Source organism: Numenius arquata, chromosome 1 (assembly GCF_964106895.1).
Source record: "Numenius arquata chromosome 1, bNumArq3.hap1.1, whole genome shotgun sequence".
NCBI lineage: Eukaryota > Metazoa > Chordata > Aves > Charadriiformes > Scolopacidae > Numenius > Numenius arquata.
In genome coordinates this window covers 127281884-127305790 of record NC_133576.1, presented here as the reverse complement: position 1 = coordinate 127305790, position 23907 = coordinate 127281884, and the positions used below count along the sequence as shown (strand labels likewise).

General features: G+C 38.6%; 1 protein-coding gene across 1 annotated transcript in view; it reads left to right on the top strand.

The window, feature by feature from the left end:
* The window catches only part of CNTN5 (contactin 5), a 273540-nt gene that overhangs the window by 15928 nt on the left and 233705 nt on the right, over positions 1 to 23907 (top strand). The window contains exon 4 of the mRNA XM_074150159.1: positions 2562 to 2737. Coding sequence (XP_074006260.1) covers positions 2562 to 2737 — 176 coding nt within the window. The remainder of the gene's footprint in view (positions 1 to 2561; positions 2738 to 23907) is intronic.

Here is a 23907-nt window from a genome sequence, read left to right as displayed (position 1 = left end):
GTGGGATCTGACAGATCACCAGTGTTCTGAGTTAAAGGCAGGTGCAGGATTCCCTGAGATGCTGCTTCACTACACTGCTTTCATTGTTTGTGCAGCATTATATTTCCTATTTTACCTAAGACACATATAAGCTGGTTAGGAATTTTTTTGTCAACATCATTTGCTGATAAAAAAGGCAGTTAAAAAAAATTACTTTCTGTCTCAAGCCAAATTAGATTATTTTGAAATGTTATCTGTCACTTGTCTTCAAGAAAAAATGTAGCTGATTTTCCCTATCAGTTCATTACCTTTTAAGTATTATATTTGGGTTTCTGTCCTCCTAGATCAGTCAGGGTACCTAGAAGAAAACATGTCACACAATTCAGTGTTGCTTTTCCTCTAATGTGTTTGGATTATATGAAGGGAATACAATCATTCAGGATGGACCCCAAGATATATAGGCAGGCAGCCATCAAAGTCCAAAATTTTGGGGTAGTATTGCAAAAACACATTTTTGCATTCACTGAAAATGAAACTAAGTAAAGAAAGCTAATTAAAGCAAGCTGAATGTTGTGCCCATTGCCATTTGGAAATGCCAAAACTTGAAATTTTGACTTTTTCTTTATCTAAATCTCTCATCATTACTGGATCAATGAATTTTGCATTTTTATTTCATAAATATCCATGAAAATACATAAATTAGCTTTCATTATGATTTCATTCGAAATCTTAAATCATTAATAAATTGTTCAAGATTAAAAGTTCCTCTTCTTTTTAGCTTTGGTATGTATGAATCTCTTTTAAAGTGCAGTGAATCCTACAGACATTTCCCTAATATCCTTTGCAATATAAAGATAGTCAACAGTGTTTCATTTCTTACATCAAATGAAGCAGGAGTCCTCTGCAATCAAAAGTCCAAGCATGAAAAAAGGGGCAAATAATAGTTTCACATTTCATCTTACTTCTGGCAATTCTGACCTTTGGATTAAGAAAAACTCAGAGCTATTTCAGCTGAATTCTGTTGTCTGTACCCCATTCACCATGAATGTTAACAAGTCAGGGTGTACTGATAATAGTTTTTCTTCATTAAAATTGCCTCTGGGGTCTTGATGTTGCCAAGTTCTTCCAGTCTTTGCTGAATGCTGGCAAAGCTTGGCAGTTTCCCGATGCAACTTTGAAACTGCAGAATGACTGTGAACTAGCATTGAAGTTAATATCTGTGCATCGTAATGGCTGCACCACACCTGTTTACACTGCTTATCTCTTCTTTTGTAATATCAGAAGCACTCTTTCAACAGTATCATGTTCTATACAGTTTGACACAAAAGCAAATCTAAAAATTCTTCTTATGTGGATTATTATTATTTATTTGAGATATTGAACACACACCCCGAGGTTATTCCAGAGTGCTGGAGTCTATTAATCTACCACACAAAATCTTTTCTCTTGCAGCCAGTGGACTATTGCAGGGTTTGTTGTTTCAATCTCTGGAGGTAAAATAGGGGAGTGAGGCTTTTTGGCAGAGTATATCCAGGGGAAAAAAAAAATAAACCCCAACCCTAAAACCCACTCACACAGCAGAAAAATTATGAGACTCTTAGGTTACTTCTTAAGCCTCAGAAAAAGAAGTGTTTGGGAATTATTCAATGTTTTGGCTCAGGTGTGATACTTTCTGTTTCCTCCAGCTTGGCTTTTTCCACCTTATCTTCACTCCCATCCCTGTCTTTACTGTTCAGGCTATTCATTCCACTCCCAAACACCTCCCAAACTAAGCCTTCCCTCCACTGACTCCTCATTTGATCTTAATTTCCATTTACCTGGTAGCTGCCAGGCATTACCCTTAACCAGCCGGCAGCTAATTCCAGTCTCTCCTGTCCCAGTCTTCTCTGAATTTTGTGTATCTTTTTTGTGTATCATTTTGTGTATCTTGGTCAAGCTGATATTGTTTTGCTTTTGTCCATTGCCAACAACCTTTGTTTCATAACAGCCTACATACATAAATCTGCCTCCCTGCTCTCCACAGGTCTTTTCTGCTTTCTGTATTTAAACCAGGTTTCTCAATTTCTTGGGCCCAGAAAATCAAATACTGGAAAAGAAAGGTTACTGGCTCTTATGCAGTGCAGACTCAGCTCTGCTAACTCTCTAAGCTCATCTGGGCCTAAGGCTTTAATGATAGAAGATGAACAGAAAATTTTTTTATTATAAGCATATTAAAATTCATATTGTTAACATAAAGGATGGAAGTCTTTGTGTATGATAGTTTTTGGTGGGGAAAAAAAAAGAAAAAAAGACATCACTAGTTTGATTCAGCATCAGCAAAACAAAAAATATGCTTTCTCTTCAGAGGCTGAAGATCTGTTTTTATTTGTGGGGTTTTTTTCAGAAAAACTTAGCTTTTGTCAGGCATGTGTTGTAAAATATCTCCATCCCAAGCTTTGCCAAAATAACAGGTTGCCAAAGACAAGCACAGGCTGTCTTTGAGTAGCTGTCATCCTTTTAACAGCTGAGGCTAGCAAGTTCTGTATACTCTGCCTTCCTTTTGTCCATAAAAGACTCACATAGTTTCTTTCTATTTTCCTAAGATGGCTTCGAAATGGAACTGAAATTGACATTGAAAGTGATTATCGCTTCAGTTTAATAGAAGGAAGTTTGATCATCAACAACCCCAGTGAAATGAAGGATTCTGGACAGTACCAGTGTTTAACCACCAACGTGTTTGGCAGTATATTAAGCAGGGAGGCTGTTCTTCAGTTTGCATGTGAGTAACAATTTTTTTAACATGGATAAATGAGATCATTACATTGCTTGATAAGGCTCTAAATTGTAATTTGAATACATTACACAAAAGTTACACTGTCTACTGACTTTGTTGGGCTAGCATCTCAAAATCAGAAATAAAATGCTCAGTGGGTAGGAGTGGACATTTTTCTGTGGACTTTTTATTGTTAAAATAGAATCAACTATCAGGGAAAGTAACTCTAGTACATGATCCCAAATGCTATCCTCTAATGATGTTCTTGAATATTCTGCAATGATATGTTTCATTCGTTGCTACTTTCCTGAAAAATATATCATTTTGACAGTATCTGAGCAGAAGAAAAAGAACTGTAAACTTAGGAATAGAGTTGGATAAACTGCCTGTATATCTGCAGCATACTCTGTATCTGTAACTATGTGTGTGGGAGCACAGTTTTGTAAGTATATATTTATATAAATATATATTATTTATGTCTAAGTTCATGCATACATATCATACCTATGTTCACACATTATGAGACTGAGATTTTTTTTTTGTAGTTTTTAATGGAAACTGGAAATGTCACAGCTTTTGAAATCATACACTACAATATACTTTCCAGAAGCTATCAACAATTCATGATCCTGAGTAAATGCTATGGTCTATCTATAGCATGCTCTTTTTCAAACATACTATCAGGAAAAATGGGCCCATAATTTCAGATGTTCTACCTCCCTTCAGCACTTTACAGGAAGGTAACCAACACCATTTTAGTGCTTTATCTAGGTAAATCCTACCATGAGGGGTTTTAAGAGGCAGAAACACCAAAAGAACTCCATCCTAATTTCTCAGATCCTGCTGAAAATAGGACATTATCATGAAATACGAAGCCCATCTTCATATAGCCACAACTGGAAAACAGTGGGGTTAAGGAAGAGTTGCCTACCTGCACATCCACTAACATAGGGTGACATGGAGAACCCAGCAGAGATGGTGTGGGCTCTGAGATCCTCCTTTACTCTACCCCTCCGTGGTAAAGCCAGGCCTCTCAAATCTATAATTTTAGTCTTATCTGCTGCAGATCCTGTTAAGGTATTTGTTAGCAAGATCATGGCACTGTCCACTTACTTCTGAGCCGGTAGGAATACTGACATTTGTCAAAGTTTCTTCATCTCAGGGCAGTGTGGTTAAAACTCTGAACATTGCAACAGTGGCCTTATCACAGTATTATCGGACCTCAGTCTTAAACATAGCTCTGAGAAAATTCTGTTACATTTTTTCTTTTAGACAAGAAAACTGTCATAAAGCAAATCACTTGTTTAGAGAACCTGTCAATTGGTAAATATAGATAGTTCCAGGGCTCTGAACCTCAGATTTCTGTTCCCATTTCAGGTGCATGGTTAACAGGTGGCCATTTGACCTCCAGCTGAAAAAAATTGCAGAGAAACTGAGAGCTGAAGCTCAAAACAACAGAAGGGCTATGGCTTTCAGTAGCTACCTCCATGGTTCATTCAGGATACCATGTACTTCTAGTTACAATATTACCTCTTACAATAAAACAAATTTAGGTAAGGTTGTAAAAAAAAGTATAAGAAAGAAAAGGTTGGATTTGGTGAGTTTAGAATTTTGTGAGCAACCCCTTCAAAAGAGCAATTTCAAGTTCAATGTGTATTTATACCTTCTTTGTAGCATGACACTTTCTCTTCTGCTCTTGATTTGATGCTTCTTCAAATCCCTGATCTTAAAGAACTGGCGTGTTCCTGTTGAAATAATATTTGCATCATGCAGAAACTCACAGTATAAATTGGTGTCACCGTACTGTAAATTCATAGCAACCTATTAGAAGCTTATATCACAGAAATGTTTTAGTCAGATCCAAAGCAAATTTAAAATAAAGATTTTTATTGTCATTTTAGCTTTAAAATATCTAAGACACTGTCTTGAATTTGACCAGAAAGTTCAGATAAATTTTCTTAAAGGAAAGATGGAATACTTTCATCCTAATATCTTGGGTGATATAAAGTTCACACTGGTTCCCAAAGTGCTAATACTCTGTTTCCTCTAGGAAACTTAAATGTGCTTTTCAGATGCTTAAAGGGAATATCCAATGTGTGAGCCGATGGCAGGCAGGACACAGGAACAACCACAAAACCATGGATTAAGGGCAAAGAACAAAATTAATCTCAATACCTCATGAATCAGGGAACCTCTGAAGCAGAACCCAGGCAGAGGCAGGCAAGCAGGGGACGCAGGCACCGCCGAGTGAGAGTCCTTATTAGCAAGAGAGTCCTTGTTAGCAAGGGAGTGAGAGAGCGAGAGAGCTCCCACTTGCTGTTTGGGCCTGTATTTCAAGGATTCTTGCAGGCAGAGTTTTCCGTTGTGCTTTGATCACTTCAACAGCAGGGCAGGAATCTCAGGCATGTTTGATAAGGTGCCTCTGAGTCCATCCCAGGCCTGTGTTATCTAAGTGCAGATGTCCTACTTGTTCAGCACACAAAACTAAGCAACAATTAGTGTGATATATGTGTTTTCCAGCACCCCACATGCAAGTCACTTGAGCGTATTTACAGTCCTCCTCGCCGATCTTCCGTTCCTTTCCCACATCCATACTTTATAGCATGAAGGATGGTTTTATTATTTAAAACATAGTATTTTGGAGACCTCTTACTTCATATCTAGAAAAATTTCTGTAGTGTAATCACAGTCTTTCTGAAATAAATTAGGAAATTTTCCATATTAAGATATTTTAACCAATTAATCTATAAAATCTCATTTATTAATAACTATTTTTCTTGCATTTACATTCATTAATTACCTGAAAACAACCTGGGGTGCTGTAGTATACAATTATATTAGGCTATGTTCATTCAATAACTAGCATGAGCTCTAAAGCATTATATAGATTGGTAGAGATGATCTAGACAAAGATTAGTTTACATTACCCTGAAATAAATGTAAGATTTTTTAAAATGTCATGTTTGTAATGAAATACTGTAAGATAAAATTTCCGTATAATTGAAGTAGGACATTTTATAGTATTGCTTGTTAACAGCAGGCTTGCATGTCTCCAGTTATTTTCAGTAAGACAGAAAGTAAAGCACTGAAAAAGATTTTTATAAGGAAAGGTCCTAACCCTAAAGCAATTAAAGTAATTGGTGCCCTGCAATTTTACTGGGCTTTAGTGGCTTGAAGGGTAATTTATAATCCCAGGGATAAACCAAGGCATTTCTGATTATGAGATACAGAACTACACATAATGGCATTCAGTTTCCCCTTTTTCACTGAAAGCCATGGATTCCAGAAGCTTAGAAACTTGCTACTTTCAAAGAAAAAATTTAAAAATTAAGTTCATGGATTTGCTTGAGTGCATATTTGTACTGCTGTGGAAAACAGCAACGTCTTTGCAGCTTGAAAAGTTTTCTTCTAATTAAAGAGAGAAATGGCATACAGCTCAAAAGGAAACAATAGGGACCATTAAACAAGGCCTTTGACACTGTCTTACAGGAAAAAGCATGTGCTGTAACATGACTATGCAAAAATGTCACAAAACTTGAAAAAGGAGAGCATGTTTATTGCATTGGCTCTTAGTTTTCTCACAATTGCATGGCCAAAAGCCCAGTTGCTATGGTTATTATCATGTAGTTCAGCATTGGTCATTCATTACAAATATAAATGTTTATGTTCTCCGTCATTTACATATGTGTGCATAATTAAAATAGGATTTTGAAATCCTTATACAATGTCTTTGGATTTGAAAAAGATACAGTTTTATATGTGTTTAGAGATACAACATTTGAAATAGCCTTCTGTATCACTGGTTATTTTTATGGAGCAAAGTGGAATGACTAGTTATATGCCATTAAAGGTCTGCTCAAAATTTTAAATTATCATAGTAAATATTTAAGAAGATTGAAACACAGAAAAAATTCTTTTTTTTTCTTTTTCCCTTCTTCACATTTCCTATGATTTTTTTATGCTTAAGATCACGCTGTTTTATGCTATTCTAAGAAATTAAGAAAAAAACAAAAAGGAGGAAAAAACTCCATACTGTAACAGAAATTAAGGAAAAATATATGTTTCAATAAAGGCAAATATTTCCCAAGAATTTCTTTTGTCTTCAGTAGAATTTTATGCAGAAAAACTGTGGGGAAAAAAGCCCAAAGATAGCATTGACAAAATGTCAAGCAAATCAGAATTCTTGATCACAAAAATCTTATGTTTAAAGTCACATTTCAGAAGTTTGCTCATAGCAGGTTGTTTAAAAGATAAAAAGCTATCAGTTTGCTGCAGCTTCAAATGTCATTTATACTTCACATTCACAAGGAATAGTTCATATACAAAGTATATTGTTTTCTTAACAAGATTCTAATCGTCTCACTAAAATGTAAGATCTCTAGAACACTAATTACTAAATTCTTTTAGCCCATCTTAATGAATTTTGTAGTTCTGGGTGTGGCTAGCTCTATAGAAGAGTACTTCAAATCCCAAACACATCTTTAAAGATACTGCAGTCCATGTAAGTAGAAAAGGGATAGTTATTCTAGCTCAAGCTTTTACTGAAAAAAAAAAAAAAAAAAAAGTGTATGTATGAGGGCAAGAGCATCACCCAAATAAAGGAACTAAGCAAACTTATAGTTGCTGCAAGCAGAAACCCAACTTTGTTAAACACCTAGTAATTCTAAAGAAGTGCATAACATCGAAAGTGTTTTGAGGATATCAAACTTAATAACAAACTGTAAAAGTTTTATGAAGTATTTTATGCACTAAGCACACACATCATCCAGCAGTGCTGGACCTTGTCCTCACCAACAAGGAGGGGCTGGTCGGGAATGTCAAATTCAAGGGTAGCCTCGGCTGCAGTGACCATGAGATGATAGAATTCAAGATTCATAAGGCAGCAAGCAGGGTGCGCAGCAAGCTGGCTACCCTGGACTTCAAAAGAGCAGACTTTGATCTCCTGAGAGATCTGATTGGTAAGGTAGCGTGGGAAAAAGAACTGGAAGGGAGAGGGGCCCAAAAAAGCTGGGTGGTATTTAAGGATTGCCTCCTCCAAGCTCAGGAGAGGTGCATCCCAAAAAAGAAGAAATCGGGCAAAATAGCCAGTAGGCCGGCGTGGATGAACAAGGAACTGCTGGACAAACTCAGGACCAAAAAGGAGGCCTATAGAGGGTGGAAGCAGGGAATGGTAGACTGGGAAGAATACAGAGAAGCTGTCCGAGTCACCAGAAACCTGATCAGGCAAGCGAAAGCCCAGGCAGAACTAAATCTAGCCAGGGATGTGAAAAATAACAAGAAGAATTTCTATAGATATATCAGGGATAAAAATAAGACGAGGGAAGCTGTGGGTCCCCTCCGGAAGAAAACGGGAGACCTGGTCACCCAGGATATGGATAAGGCTGAGCTACTGAATGACTTCTTTGCCTCAGTCTTCACTGGCAAGGGCCCTAACCACACTGCCCAAGTCACGGAGGGCAAGAACAGGGGCTCTGGGAATGAAGAACCACCCACAGTACAAGAAGACGAGGTTCGAGACCTCTTAAAGAACCTGAAGGTGCATAAGTCCATGGGACCTGATGAAATCCGTCCATGGGACCTGATGATATCCATCCATGGGTCCTGAGAGAACTGGCGGACGAAGTTGCTAAGCCCCTCTCCATCATATTTGAGAAATCGTGGCAGTCTGGTGAAGTTCCCACTGACTGGAAAAAAGGGAACATAACTCCAATATTCAAAAAAGGAAACAAAGAAGACCCGGGAAACTACAGGCCGGTCAGTCTCACCTCCGTGCCTGGCAAGATCATGGAGCAGATCCTCCTGAAATCCTTGCTAAGGCACATGGAGAATAAAGAAGTGATTGGAAACAGCCAACATGGCTTCACCAAGGGCAAATCGTGCCTGACAAATTTGGTGGCCTTTTACAATACTGCCACAGACCTGGTAGACAAGGGCAGAGCGACTGACGTCATTTACCTGGACTTATGCAAAGCATTTGACACTGTCCTGCACGACATCCTGGTCTCAAAATTGGAAACTCATGGATTCGATGGATGGACCACTCGGTGGATAAGGAACTGGCTGGATGGCCGCATCCAAAGGGTTACAATCAATGGCTCAATGTCCAGGTGGCGGCCAGTAACGAGTGGTGTTCCGCAGGGGTCGGTACTGGGACCAGTACTATTTAACATCTTTGTCGGTGACATGGACAGTGGGATAGAGTGCACCCTCAGCAAGTTTGCTGATGACACCAAGCTCGGTGGCGCAGTTGACACGCTGGAGGGAAGGGATGCCATCCAGAGGGACCTAGACAGGCTGGAGAGGTGGGCTTGTGCAAATTGCATGAAGTTCAACCAAGCCAAGTGCAGGGTCCTGCACCTGGGACGTGGCAACCCCAGGCACAAATACAAGTTGGGTGGAGAATGGCTGGAGAGCAGCCCCGAGGAGAAGGACTTGGGAGTGCTTATGGATGAGAAGCTCAACATGAGCAGGCAGTGTGCACTGGCAGCCCAGAGAGCCAACCGTGTCCTGGGCTGCATCAGGAGAAGTGTGGCCAGCAGGTCTCGCGAGGTGATTCTGCCCCTCTACTCTGCGCTCGTGAGACCCCTCCTGGAGTACTGTGTCCAGCTTTGGAGTCCTCAACACAGAAAGGACATGGACCTGTTGGAACGGGTCCAGCGGAGGGCCACGAGGATGATCAGAGGGATGGAGCACCTCTCCTATGAAGACAGACTGAGAGAGCTGGGGTTGTTCAGCCTGGAGAAGAGAAGGCTCCGGGGAGACCTTATAACAGCCTATCAATACCTGAAGGGAGCCTACAGAAGAGCTGAAGAGGGACTCTTTGTCAGGAAGAGTGGTGACAGGACAAGGGGCAATGGTTTTAAATTGGAAGAGAAGAGATTTAGATTAGATATAAGGAAGAAATTCTTTACAGTGAGGGTGGTGAGGCACTGGAACAGGTTGCCCAGGGAAGTTGTGGATGCCCCATCCCTGGAAGTGTTCAAGGCCAGGCTGGATGGGGCTTTGAGCAATCTGCTCTAGTGAGAGGTGTCCCTGCCCATGGCAGGGGGGTTGGAACTCGATGATCTTTAAGGTCCTTTCCAACTCTAGCCATTCTATGATTCTATGATCATTGGATGGTTTTAGCTTGATCTCTTATCTGCTTTCATTTCTGTTGTTAGAAATGTGTGTAACCTAAAGGGAGGATTTAAAAATGAAACTTTAATATTAATTGCTCAATACTGGCTACTTTAGGCATCTGTACTGGAGCTAAAAAAGAGTAAGTGACTTAAACCTGATGGGAAACTGGAAAAAAACCCAGATATTCCAAATTGACTAAATCTACCTGCTTTACCGCAAAACAGCTGCATATTTTTTGTGCTGGGTTCCACAGGCTCTCTTTGGAACAGTGTGCTACAACTTTGGCTACAACAGTGGATGTATTTTGTGCTTACCTTTGCTACATGTACAGTCTCTGTTCTACTAGGTCACAAAACAAAATTGCTTTTCTCTCTCTGTGGATTATTCAACCTTTCACAAGCCTACCATCTCCATGATATTTACAGCCTGAGCTAAAAAAAATAGAGAAGTGGTAGGGGGAAATAACTTCTCACTTGTCATTTATGGAACTTCTCACTGCAATTTTATTAATCTGATTGTCACAGGCTTTTTTGTATCATTTTCCTTTTTTTTAATTTAATCTACAGAGAAGGGTATTGATTAGATAAAATTTAAATATCCTTTTCCAATTGATGAGCTACCATGGCTGTCCAGTGAGGTACAGAATAAGAAGTCAGCCATGATGCAGACATATAAATCAATAGTTTTCTGAGGAGACAGCCTTGCACTGCCCATTCCATCACAACACACTTCTGACAGCCTGTTAGCAAGTTCACCACCTAAAAAATGAGCTTAAAGATCCATGTTTTCTTTCTTGTCATCATGCTTCCTGGACATCTTGTTGGGCTTACTCCATAATTTTCTAATATTAATTTGTAAAGAGTTGATTTAATCACAACCCTCTAAACATAAGAAAAACCTTGATTTTTCATGTTAATTCCAAAATTCACAATGTAACAAAATGTTTGGTCACATTACAATATCAAAATTTTCATATCAACATACAAAGATAAACAGTGTTAAATACTATAAAAGAAAGATGAGAACGAGCTGAGTGGGAAAAGAAATCAGAATGCAGCTAGTCATGCTTTCATTTGTTAAAATGTCCCTGATCGTTCTGTAATACAGCCTAAATTGGGCATTGTTTTGTTCTGAAACCATCACAGCAATGTGGAGAATGTTACTACGTTGGTAAAGAATAGCTACAGTAGTGATTTGCACTATAAAACTTTCGGATTTTTTTCTGCATAGTTCAGATGTGGAGACTCACTTTCATTATTTATTTGTGCAAGGTGGACAATTTCACAAGGAAAGATTGTGAGATCTTGCTTACAAAGTGAGATTTCAAGGCTAAGGTCTTCAGTGACCTGTAGGACTCAGATCAACTGCCCAGGCCACAGTTTCCCACATAAACATTCAAACCACTTGCGCATATCTACTTCACAATTCTGCAAATCTAGCCCTTTGTTTTGTTAAGAGAATCAGAAGGAATTTTAAACTGAAGGATATGTATTTTTTTCATATAAAATTTGAAAAAAATGAAGCTTTGAGTCAAATTAGAACTTCTTTTTTAATTTCAACTTTAGAAAAGCAAGTTATTTGAATTTTAGCTGTAGTGATACTTCGTTGTTTATAGAAACATTCATCTTATACAACTAAGTTCAATGGTGCAAGAAGTGAAGAACTTTGCCCCTAGTCTAAAAAAAGTATTTAATCTTAAAATATTTGCATGATCTTTTTGAAGTTGATGGGATGATGTGTGTGTTTAAAGTTGAGCATATGCTTAAACTCTTTGTTGTTGTTAAACACAACAATTTCTAAAGCAAGAGTTGAAACCGTCTGTATGGATTTGTTACCATAGTGTCATCATGACAGACACATAATAGGTTTAATTAAGCCTTCTGCCATTCATTTCTTGATCCTTTCTTTCTTAAAGTGAATAAATAGCTTAGAATAATAAACTTCATGCCTTAAAAATAGCAGAACTCATTACAATTCCTTTTATCCAGCAGTTCTCAAAGAAGCTTTCCTGTTGGAAAAGGTAGATCTGGGTTCATCATTATGGCTATGGTGAATCTTTGATGAAAATCTGCCTTTGACCTTGCTTTACATGAGTGAATCTTTCATCCAAGTCTCAAAGCAAGTCTGGAGAAATAAATAATATCAGCACTTGAGAGGTGATCAAAAACTGTGAAGACAGCTAAAAAGCACTAAGCAAAGCTACTCAAATTTTCGTCCAGTCTGTGTCCATCCTTCCTTAACTCTCAGTCTGCATTTTGATGTTTCAGTTATGAAATACTTGGAACAGACATCTTAAAATGGGAGATTAAGTCTGAAGAATCTCAGCTACACATGAATTCTTACTGTAAGGTGATACTCAGGAACATGAGAAGACTGTACTCACCAGCACTGTGTTCCAGAGACATTCTGTAAGGCAAAATATTAGGCTTTGATTGTTCTCCTGAAAGAAGCTGTTTAGTCTATGTGTGTCCTTACAAACAACTATCTCATTCCTTCACTTCATTAATTTGATTTTTGTGTGGTGAAACCACAGATTAACTCACCCTGAGTGGGGCATTTTGACAAAGCTGAGAGCCAAAACTCAGGAAACTCTAAAGTAGGAACCCAAAAGGGTTTCTTCTTTTGTATGGTAGTATTAGAATGAAGGCAGCTTGAGCAGTTGAGGTCAGATCCCTAATTAGGGATTATACATCAATACAGTGCAAATTTGACTCTCATTATAATAAATTACTAGCTTCAGAAAAGGATATCAATTCTGGATGTACTCCATTGAGCAACATTTATAATCTCATTCTATTTGAATTGCACACAGGCATAACTTCAACCTCATTGATCCTTATATCCATCAAACACCAAAAAAAGTTATGATTATTTCAAAGTATTCAAATATAAATGAGATTTATTAATCTTGTCAAGTTCATTTCTTGCTACATAAGTTTTGATGCCAAAAAAGTATTCTGAGGTTTAAGTTCTGCTGAAAATGTACTTTAAAAATGCATTTTATATTTTGTGTTCTGTGGAAGCATTAATAGAAATTAGTCATGTAGGGAGACACAGGTTGAAATGTAATTACAGCAGTCATTTGAAGATGCATAGTACATCCACTGACTTCTCATTTTAGCATTGTGCATCTCTCTGCAGGACTGGGAGGCTGGTGTTTAACCTGTCTATAACCTACTTACCTGTCTTTCACTATCTAATTTATCATGCTAATGAACCATTAGTCTTGCCATTTAAATATAGATGACAGTAATTAAGACTCGCATTACTAAATATGAGAAATTTTAAAAGGCTGAGGGAGAATTCTGTGCCAAGACCAAGCTGTATTGTGGCTTTTTCTGAGAATTAGATCAGGCTTCTGATCTGGTTGAGAAAGAAACTTGTCTGACATAAACACAGGTGCACAGATACTTGTGATAGTATGAGGGAGAGGGCAGCACAAGGCTGGGAGGGAAGAAGAGAGAAGTGGACAGGGCATTTAAACTGACCTGCTCAGGAACAGCACTTGAATATAAATAAAAGCAGTGGAGTAACTTTTGATAATACTTTTGGAACTCAGGGGAAAACTTCTGAGAAAGAGTTGAGTTCTAGCTGAGTTAACACTGCAAAGGATGTGTTAAGTTTAAGAGAAGCCTGCAATGAATGAAGGATATTGATCATCAAAGAAAACAACATCTAGAAGGCTGTGAGACATATGGATAAAGTTGGAATTAGCAGAAGTCAAGCTGAGTCAGACTGACAAAGGAAATTAGAAGAATACAGATAAGCTTTTTAGCTAGTTTAATAAAAATTAATAGGAAAAGTTGATGGGATAGAATTCAAGTCAGTCTAAATATGACCCCAAATTCAATGGTTGCCTTTCTTTGATTTTTCATATAGACAATATAACTTATATAGCTGATTCCATATGAAGCATGAGATACCAGAAACAGAAAGATATGCTTTCGGTTTAGGGATGGGAGAAGACAAGAATGGTAATAGAACTTCAGAACAGTGTGCAGTTCCAGGGGCAATTTGTCCTTTGTTGTTCTTGATATTTGCACTAGTGTTAAGAGCACAATGATAAAATTAATTAAATTATCTAATGCTACAAAGATGGAAAGTATTGTCAACTGTAATAATTATCAATTTTATTTGTAAAGTTTTGCACTCAAAATAATGAGCATGGTAATATCACTGTCATTTTGCATAGAATTTCATGTATTTATTTTAAGGATAAAATCAAAACAAGCTCCAAGAATAATTTCTCACTAGCGATAACGATAGCATCGAAAGCATCCTCTATGACCACCATGTGGTGGTAATGTCAAGTGAGCAACACGATAGTCAGTGAGATTGGGTAGATGTGTTACATCTGCACACCAGGACCCAGAAGTTCGTAATTTCTTCTGTACTGGTTTTAAAAGTCAGATATCAGAAGTTTCTTTCATGGAACATGGTACGTATATAAAAAGGAGCAAATCGTCTCCATAAAATGTATTGTAACCTGTCTCCATATACAGACACACACACAGAGCTAAACAATGCAAAAACCAAAACGCACCCTTTAATTGGGTTTCAGCCCTATATCTCACCAAGCATGGAATTATGTAAAAATGCCCGCAGCATTCTATAAATATGTAAATCCTGAGCCCACCCACCTACCCACTCCATACACTGCACTAATTAAAAGACTATACATTAAGTTAGAAACTTGTATACTGTGTTGTATACTGTGTGTCTAACTACACATTAAATATTACACGGAATTTTATTGGAGTTGCAAGGTCAAACATCGAAGCTATGGGATGAGGGATGTATTGTTGTCTATGCAATCTGAATTATGCCTTGCATGCAAGAGTCCTACAATATAGATTTGTCACGCAATCACTTTTTTTTCATATTAGACCCCCTAGACTCTTTCAGGTCACAGAAAAATTACTGCTCGCTTACTGAACAGTGTACTATTTTCTATTGTTGAGTGCACAGCCCCCCACCTTCATTAATTCAGACTATTCAAAACCAACTCTGAAGACAAAATTAATTTCCTCAGAAGCTTTTCATGGTGCTCATCATTACAGCATCCAAATGCTTCATGAACATTAATAAATTTATTTTTACAATGTCCCTGTGAAGTGAGTGGTTATTAGTATCTCCTTTTTATAAATGAAAAACTAAGACATGAGAGATTAATGTAAAATATCCAGTAATCTGGGGAGCTGTACATGAGCTCATGAGGAGCTGCTTTTCCCAAATGCTTAGCAAAGCCAGAACTGATCACTCTTCCATTCATCAATGACCATTTTTTTTCTCAGGCTTTGTATCAGTCATATCTCAATCCTGCATCTGGTTTCTATTCTCTCTTCTGCTATCAGATTAGGCCACTGATCCCATTTGTGGTTTCCTTACTTACTGAAAGCATCTATTTGACCAAAAAGGATAGTAACATCTTTCTATCTCTCTTTTAGTGCTCATTTTATTTCATTGCCTGTGGTTCCTTTATCTCACATTTCCCACTTCCAGGATCCTAAGCTCAGTTTCCTTTCCTATCCTTAGTCAATACCTTCTATAGGATGCTTTTTCATCCATAAATGAACTTCTGGTTATTTTTTAACTAAAACTGGGAGTAACTGAAACAGGATCTTATAATGGAAAGTGTTGGCCAACTTAATCACAGCAGTTACTACCTGTTGTCTTTATAATAATGGATGGATTTCTTGACGGTACAAATATCCATTGGCAGAACAGGGTTTTTTTAGTTAGAAAAATTCTATATACCTTCAGGCTAAATCACTTAAATTGCTACTCCATTAGCTCTTACAAACGAAGTGGGTCAAAGCTTTGAATGGCAAACTGTTACAGTATGTTGAATAGGAAGTTCTACTGATAATTCAGTAGCTGGTGCTTTCTCTTTTAAATTATTAAATCATTACTGCAGAGGACACTATAATGAAGCAGGTACTCCTTGGATAAATTTCTGCCTGGAAAGGCATTTCTACTTAAATGCTTGCCATTCATCAACATTTTCTTTACTGTGAGGTCTCCCTCACTCCTCATTAATATAACAGCAACTAACTGTGACCTGTGTTTTGGTTGGTGACTGCAAGATTTTGAGATTTTAAGACAGCCTTTATGCAGTCACATCCTCTGAATTCCACTGCCATTTTACTGTGCTAGTCTCATCTCCTTTTCCTGTCCTTTTCTACTGTGTTCCTTCACACGTCACAAATGAAAGGTTCACACACTTCACACTTCACAAATGCTTCCATCTAAATGGAAGCATAAGAAATATAGGAAAACTTAATTTATGATAATCACTAGCCATGACAAACTGCAAATATGGATAAGAACTCTTTTAAAATTTTCTTTGTTCGTTTCACTGCTGGTTGTTTAAGGACTGGTAATGTGTACTCGTGTGATACTGGGAAGTGGCACCTCTTGTAATTTTTAATTAACTCTTAAAATTGTTGTTACCTCATTAAAATCATATCTGCTAAAAAAAGTGGAAGCATCGTAGATAAAATCTGTCAGTAAAAGTTGAACTGGAATATTGGTAAGAAAATCATAGCTAACTGAATGAAAGACACTAAGTATTCTCAATTCAAGTTGCCTTGTGGCAATCTCAACAGAGGAGCCAATCCTTTAAGTACTTTATCCTGAAGAACGCAATCACCAGCAGTTCACTCCAAGTCACTGTAATTGCATTCAGGGTAAAGATATCGCTGCATGTTTTGGTTAAAGTTCTCTGAAATGTACAGAGTTGTGTACTATGTGAACAGAGGATGTTTAAAAATTGGGATACAGACTCAACAGGAGATTTAAGCACTTCATTTTTTTGTAATAAAAATCTTTTTTATTATTGCTTTCACAAAAAAAAAAAAAATCCAAAGCAATCTGTTTTAGAGTCAAGGAAATGCGGTGTATTAATTTTGTCAATAGTTTTGTATACGTTGGTTAAGAAAATCCTATTATAGTGAAGTAAAATTGTTGTTTACACATTATTTTGAGGACTTCAAGTTTAGCTTTGTATTATACTAAAAATATCACATGCAATTCATGTATATATGTGATATGTACTTAGACATGGTAAAACTTGACTCAGCATTGCCAAAAGAAAAAGTCTAAATGACTATTTTTATGCACAAGACTGTTCTTAAAAAATATTTCTGTACTGATGAATTTCCAAAATCACAAAACACTTACAATACCAAAACTGAAATGCCTTCATAATGATTTGACTATTTTTTTCTGAAAGCTATGTCACTTTGATGTCATTACTGTTCTGTTACAGTTATTCAATTGTTGAAGTGGAGTTCTAAGGAAATAATCTGATGAGGAAGGTAGGGCCACAGATGAAGTTGTAGGGCACCTGCCACTTTTGCAGAACTATTTTGCCTAAACTCCTGCCATTTCTCCCATCCCAAGCTCTTCCACACAGCTTCTCCTTAAACTACCTGATCCACAGCCAATAATTCCTCCTTGTTCAGTGTACCTACTTGATGACAAAGGCACGCACATTCTGCCTAGTCACCCTCTGGTGAGACATACTCACAACTCAGAGGCTTTATTTGCTGTTATTTCATATATATTCCTAAATGTGTGACCATAGCACATATGCATATTTTCCCCCAGGAAAATATTTACATAAAGGAAGGTAGAGTAAAAGAGACTAGACGTGGAAGACACAATGGAAAAACTATCCAGACCTAAAATCTGTGGATTCTCTGACTTTTAAATGAGCTTTGTATCAGACCAATAACGTGAAAAGAAACTTGCTTTGTAAGGACCTTTTAACAAAAAAGACAGTAAACCAGCATATAAAATTATTCCCACATTATTTGGGAGCAAACTTAACTGAGTATTTTTAAATGACATAGATCTAAAGCATGTATAAAATTTATTCAAACTTGAAGGAAAGGGAATGAAATTCAAATGTTTACTTTCATAGCATCACAGGTACCTTATCTATTTAAATAAAATATTTACTGAAATAAATTTAACTAAAATAAAACCTAGGAGTGGGACTTGATCCTTATGGTACCTTCCAGCCTTCCAAGAATAATGAAAATTACATATTTTAATGACTTGATACAATCATATCACAGAATCATAGAATGGTTTAGATTCATGATTCCGTGATTCCATGATTAAAGTTCATCTAGTTCCAACCCCCTTCCATAGGCAGGGACACCTTCCGCTAGGCCAGGTTGCTCAAAGCCCCTTCCAACCTGGTCTTGAACACTTCGAGGGAAGGAACATCCAGAATTTGTCTGGGCAACAAGTTCCAGTGCCTCACCACCCTCATAGTGAAAAACTTCTTCCTAATATCTCATCTAAATATATCTTCTTCCTTTTTTAAAACCATTACCCCTCATACTATTTGCTATGCTCCCAGACAGGGTCCCTCCCCATCTTTCCTGTAGGCCCCCTATCATTCATTTTCAAAGAGATCAAAAATTATCTTCTAAAGCAATATGGTTTGTGTAAAGAAATTAGATTGTATCCAGAAAAAGATGGAGAGACCCCTATCAGACAGGTTATTTTTTGGAGAGTGTTTTTCTAGGTAATACCTTTAGACACATACTAGTGCCTAAAATTGCTCATCTCATTTTTTCAGGACACATTCTGTTTGAAAATAGTAATGAATCCTCACATCAGTTGTTTTGTACATCCAATGAATTGTTCACAACCCTATCTACTAAGATAGCTGTGCAGTCCTTTCACTTCCTAGAAAAGTGTTTGGAGATCAGTAAAATACCTAATGGTTTCTATTTTTAAATAGCCAGGCTTTCCAGATCACTTACAAAGAATTCTTGTCTTCAGACTTTATTAATTTAGAGCCTAGCACTCTGTGACAGTGTAGTGTAATGAAGGCAGTGTTCAGCAGTCTACTTCAGTTAGTCAGGGCTGCCAAGTTTTATTCCCTTCTTTTATTTTAATGTTATTGAGTATCCTGAAATATGATGGGCTTTCTAGTACATTGCATATATGTTCTTGTTTATTCTTATCTCTTTTAATGAAAAACAGTCAAGGCAAGTGAATCAGTCACCAATGTAAAAAAACAAAACCCAACCCATTCTAAAAGCAAGAAATACTGTTTGTGATTTAGCAGCTGAAAAATCTGTAGATTGTGTCTGTTGTATAGCTCCATGCTTTCACTATTAACAGTCTTAAAATGCTTTTACCCACTTTAGCAGCTACTGTTTCCAGATTGTAATTATGATTGATACCTTTTAAGCAAAGACTAATCATATGTCTGTTGTTGCTATGAAAATGCACGCAAACTAGGTCAGTGCTGCAATATGCTGGAAGATAAGTCTTCATTTTGTAAATGTTTTAGATTCCAGAGGATTCTGCTTCTGGTTTTGCTCAAATCTACCTTAATACTGAGATGAAATATTTATACTGGAGTTAATTCAATCAGGCGGTCATTTTGTTTGACAAATTGGGTCACCTTTTGGGGAATTAACAGTTTATGAGCTTCAAACTCATGTGAGGTTTTGATTTACTGCTCATTGTGAGCACCACGATATTGGCATGCAGGGGCCAATGCTATAACAATGTTGCAAAAGCTGGAAATCACATTCTCATAAATCAGTGAGGGTAAAATATTAGTATTGGACTTTGATCCTGAACTGAAAAAAAAATAAAATTGATGTAGAACTCAAGAAGGGGAAAACAGATATCACAAAAACTGATTTCCATCTGTAACTTGGCTTTTTCAAAAAGCTTTTCCTAATATATTCTCTATATGGTACATCCATATTTTCTTAATTTGATTATTTTTTTTTAAAAAAAATCATTTAAGTCATTTGCTGACACGAATTCCTGGGAATACCCTGGTAAAAATAAATAAATAATCAGAGATTTAAGCATAGGTAATTTGTATATTACAGATGTTTCACCCCCCGTCAGTGATAATAATTATTGTCTCTGTGTGAAGGAGACAGCTGAAACCAGTGATACTGATTTTCAAGGTGGAAGCCAACTATCAGGCAACATCTTGAGACTGGATTCTGAAACTAAATCTTTAGTGAGCATCTCACATCTCTATGTGATCTGCATTATCACATCTACTGGACATGCAATCTGGAATTTGGATCTGTGGGTTCTTTCGCCATTAGAAGGGTCTCATTCGCTGACTTCATGTAAGTTATCTGAGGTGCACATCAGTTTGTGAATAAACGCTCAGGGTGGAAAAGATTTACATCGTATCATACCTGAAATTATGTTTGAAGTAATTACAAAAATGGTATTTTTTACAGATACAGCCTACAAATAAAGTACCTACAGGGTACTTTCACTGTTTGTACCTCTCTGATAGCGCAAATTACTAGAAGTAGGAATACTTTTCTTGCATTAGGCATAGGCATTTTGAAAAAGGGCCATAATAAAAGGTTTACAAGTTTCAGTGTTTGAATTATAATGGCTGCAAAGAAGATGTTTCTGCTTCAACTCTTTAAATTACTGCCTGAAACAGGAATGCATTTAGGCACTTAAGGTTTGATTTATAAAACTGTTATTTACCTTTATGCAGGTTCTTTGCATAGTTTACTTGGTAAAAGTAGAACACTTTTAGTTTGCATAAATTATATTTTTCTTTTCTCTTTTCATGGAAACTCTTGTAAATGCTGCTTCATCATTCTCATCTCAAGAACGCACATTAAGACAAAAAGAGGTTGAAGGTGTGAAAGAACTGTTGTAATCCCAGACTCAATAAGTATATAGCACTGCAATATATTTTATTTAAAGAAAAATAGTGGATACATTTTACAATAAGCTGCAGAAGCTAGAGTTGCCTGGAGAAATGTCAAACTGGTAAAAAACACTGGTTTCTCTTTGAAACAGTGTGTTTGGTCTGATCTGGCACATCCAGGATATTCCTACTGATCTCCTTGGTAGGTGATTTTTCTATCTTCTCTATGCACATTGTTAAATAAAATAGCGCTAAAGTACTAACTTGCACAGCTTCTTAACTGTTATCCAGGTTTCCAGTGTTTCTTACCCACGAGAACTTTGACTAAGATACTGAGGGTCTGTAACACTTATAACTGAACTATAAGCAGAAAAGTTATTATTACCAGTTATGTATGTTTCTCCCTGTTCCCCATAGGTTTGTACAGCTCTATCCATTCCTGCACCCCTCCCTGTCCGGATTCCCATGGTTTACAGTCTTTTCAGTTGGAAAGTCTAGGTTGATCTTCCTGGGAGCTATGCATGTGGTTTCTTGGTAGCCCATCAATTAGTGTAACTGGTGAGGTTTGTTTCCTGTTGTTTTCTCCACATTTCTTTGGTCAGGTCTGTGTCAGTATATATTGTTTGTTGTTTCCCCCTTTTCCTTTAGTTTCCCAGTTGACAGGGTCCCCCATCAGATAACCTTGCTGGAATAAATGTTCTCACAGTCTCACTTGCCCTCATCAATTAGCGTGACTCACCAGGTTTGGTTCTTATGAATGTCCTGTATGTTTTCATAGATTCATAGATTCATAGATTGGTCCAGGCCGGAAGGGACCTCCAAAGGTCATCTAGTCCGACCTCCCCGCAGTCAGCAGGGACACCCCCAACTAGACCAGGTTGCCCAGGGCCTCGTCGAGCTTCACCTTGAATATCTCAAGGGAAGGGGCCTCAACCACCTCCCTGGGCAACCTGTTCCAGTGTTCCACCACCCTCATGGTAAAGAATTTTTTCCTAATATCCAATCTAAATCTCCCCTTCTCCAGCTTAAAACCATTGCCCCTCGTCCTGTCACTGCAGGCCTTTGTAAACAGACCCTCCCCAGCCTTCCTGTAGGCCCCCCTCAGGTACTGGAAGGTCGCTATGAGGTCTCCCCGGAGCCTCCTTTTCTCCAAGCTAAACAACCCCAGCTCCCTCAGTCTGTCCTCACAGGAGAGGTGCTCCAGCCCCCTGATCATTTTGGTGGCCCTCCTCTGGAACCACTCCATCAGGTCCATGTCCTTTCTATATTGAGGGCTCCAGACCTGCACACAGTACTCCAGGTGAGGTCTCACCAGAGCAAAGTGGCAGAATCACCTCTCTGGATCTGCTGGCAACACTTCTTTTGATGCAGCCCAGGATGTGATTGGCCTTTTGGGCTGCGAGAGCACATTGCCTGCTCATGTCCAGCTTCTCGTCCATCAACACCCCCAAGTCCCTTTCCTCAGGGCTGCTTTCTAATACCTCATCCCCCAGTCTGTATTTATACTGAGGATTGTTTCTTCCCAGGTGCAGAATCCTGCACTTGCTTTTGTTGAACCTCATGAGGTTCATCTGGGCCCACTTCTCCAGCCTGTCCAGGTCCCTCTGAATGACATCCCGTCCCTCCGGTGTATCGACAACACCACACAGCTTGGTGTCATCTGCAAACTTGCTGATGGTGCTCTCAATCCCTCTGTCTATGTCTTTGATAAAAATGTTAAACAGTACTGGTCCCAGCACGGACCCTTGAGGGACACCACTAGTCACTGCTCTCCATCTGGACTTCAAGCCATTGAGTACCACCCTCTGGGTGCGACCATTCAGCCAATTCCTTATCCACCGAACCGTCCACCCATCAAATCCGTATCCCTCCAATTTGGCAAGTAGAATGTTGTGAGGAACTGTGTCAAAGGCCTTACAGAAGTCCAGATAGATTACATCCATAGGTCGCCCCTTGTCTACTGACCTAGTCACTTCATCATAGAAGGCCACTAGGTTAGTCAGGCAGGACTTGCCCCTAGTAAAGCCATGTTGGCTGTCCTGAATCATCCCCCTGTCCTCCATGTGCCCAAGCATGGAATCCAGAAGGATCTGTTCCACGATCTTCCCAGGCACAGAGGTGAGGCTGACAGGTCGGTAGTTCCCAGGGTCCTCCTTTCTTCCCTTTTTAAAAATGGGTGTGAAGTTTCCTTTCTTCCAGTCTGCAGGGACTTCACCTGACTGCCATGACTTTTCGAATATCATGGAAAGTGGCTTTGCAACTTCATCAGCCAGTTCCTTCTGGGATGGATTTCATCAGGTCCCATGGACTTGTATATCTTTAGATTCCTTAGGTGATCACGTACCATGCCTTCAGTTATAGTGGGATGGACTTTGTCACCTGGATCCTCAACTTGTGGGCCATCAATACAGGAGCTAGGAGGAGAGGGGTTGCCAGTGAAGACTGAGGCAAAAAAATTATTGAGAACTTCTGCCTTCTCTTCTTCCATTGATACAAGTTCCCCATTGCTGCTCATTAGGGGGTTACATTTTCTTTAACCTTCCTTTTCTGGTTAATGTACCTGTAGAAGCCTTTCTTGTTTTTCTTTATGTCCCTTGCCAAGTCCAATTCTAGCTGTGCCTTGGCCTCCCTGACCTCATTCCTACACAGCTGGGCAACATCCCTATACTCTTCCCAGGTTGCCTGTCCCTTCTTCCATTTCCTGTGTAGCCCCATCTTACCCCTTAGTTTGACCAGCAGGTCCCGGCTCAACCATGGTGGTTTCTTGCCTTCCTTACCCAATTTCCTACATGTTGGGATTGAGATCTTTTGTGCTCTATGGAGAGCATCCTTAAAGATCTGCCAGCTTTGTTCTGCTCCCTTGTCCCTAAGGGCAGTTTCCCATGGGGTCCTATTTACTAACTCCTTGAAGAGTTGGAAGTTCGCTTTCTTAAAATTTAGCGTCCTGATGGTGTTCCTCTTGGGCTTCAAACTTCTTAAGAGAGTGAACTGCACTAGGGCATGATCACTGCAGCCCAGACTGCCTTCAACTTTGATATCCCTGATGGCCTCACTTGCATTTGTGACCAACAAGTCCAACAATGCATCTCCTCGAGTAGGGCTGGTGATTTCTTGTCTCAAGGAGTTGTCGTCTAGGCACTCTAGAAGCTTCCTGGAGTGCCTGCAGCCAGCCGTGTTGCTTTTCCAACAGATGTCAGGGTGGTTAAAGTCACCCAGCAGAATGAGAGCCTGTGATCGTGATGCCTCTTCCAGCTGGAGTAAGAAGGCATCATCGACAGGCTCTGCCTGGTCAGGAGGCCTGTAGTAGACTCCTACCACAAGGTTCCCTTTGTTGTCCCGATCTCTAATTCCTACCCACTTTTGTTTATGACTTACTCCTTTT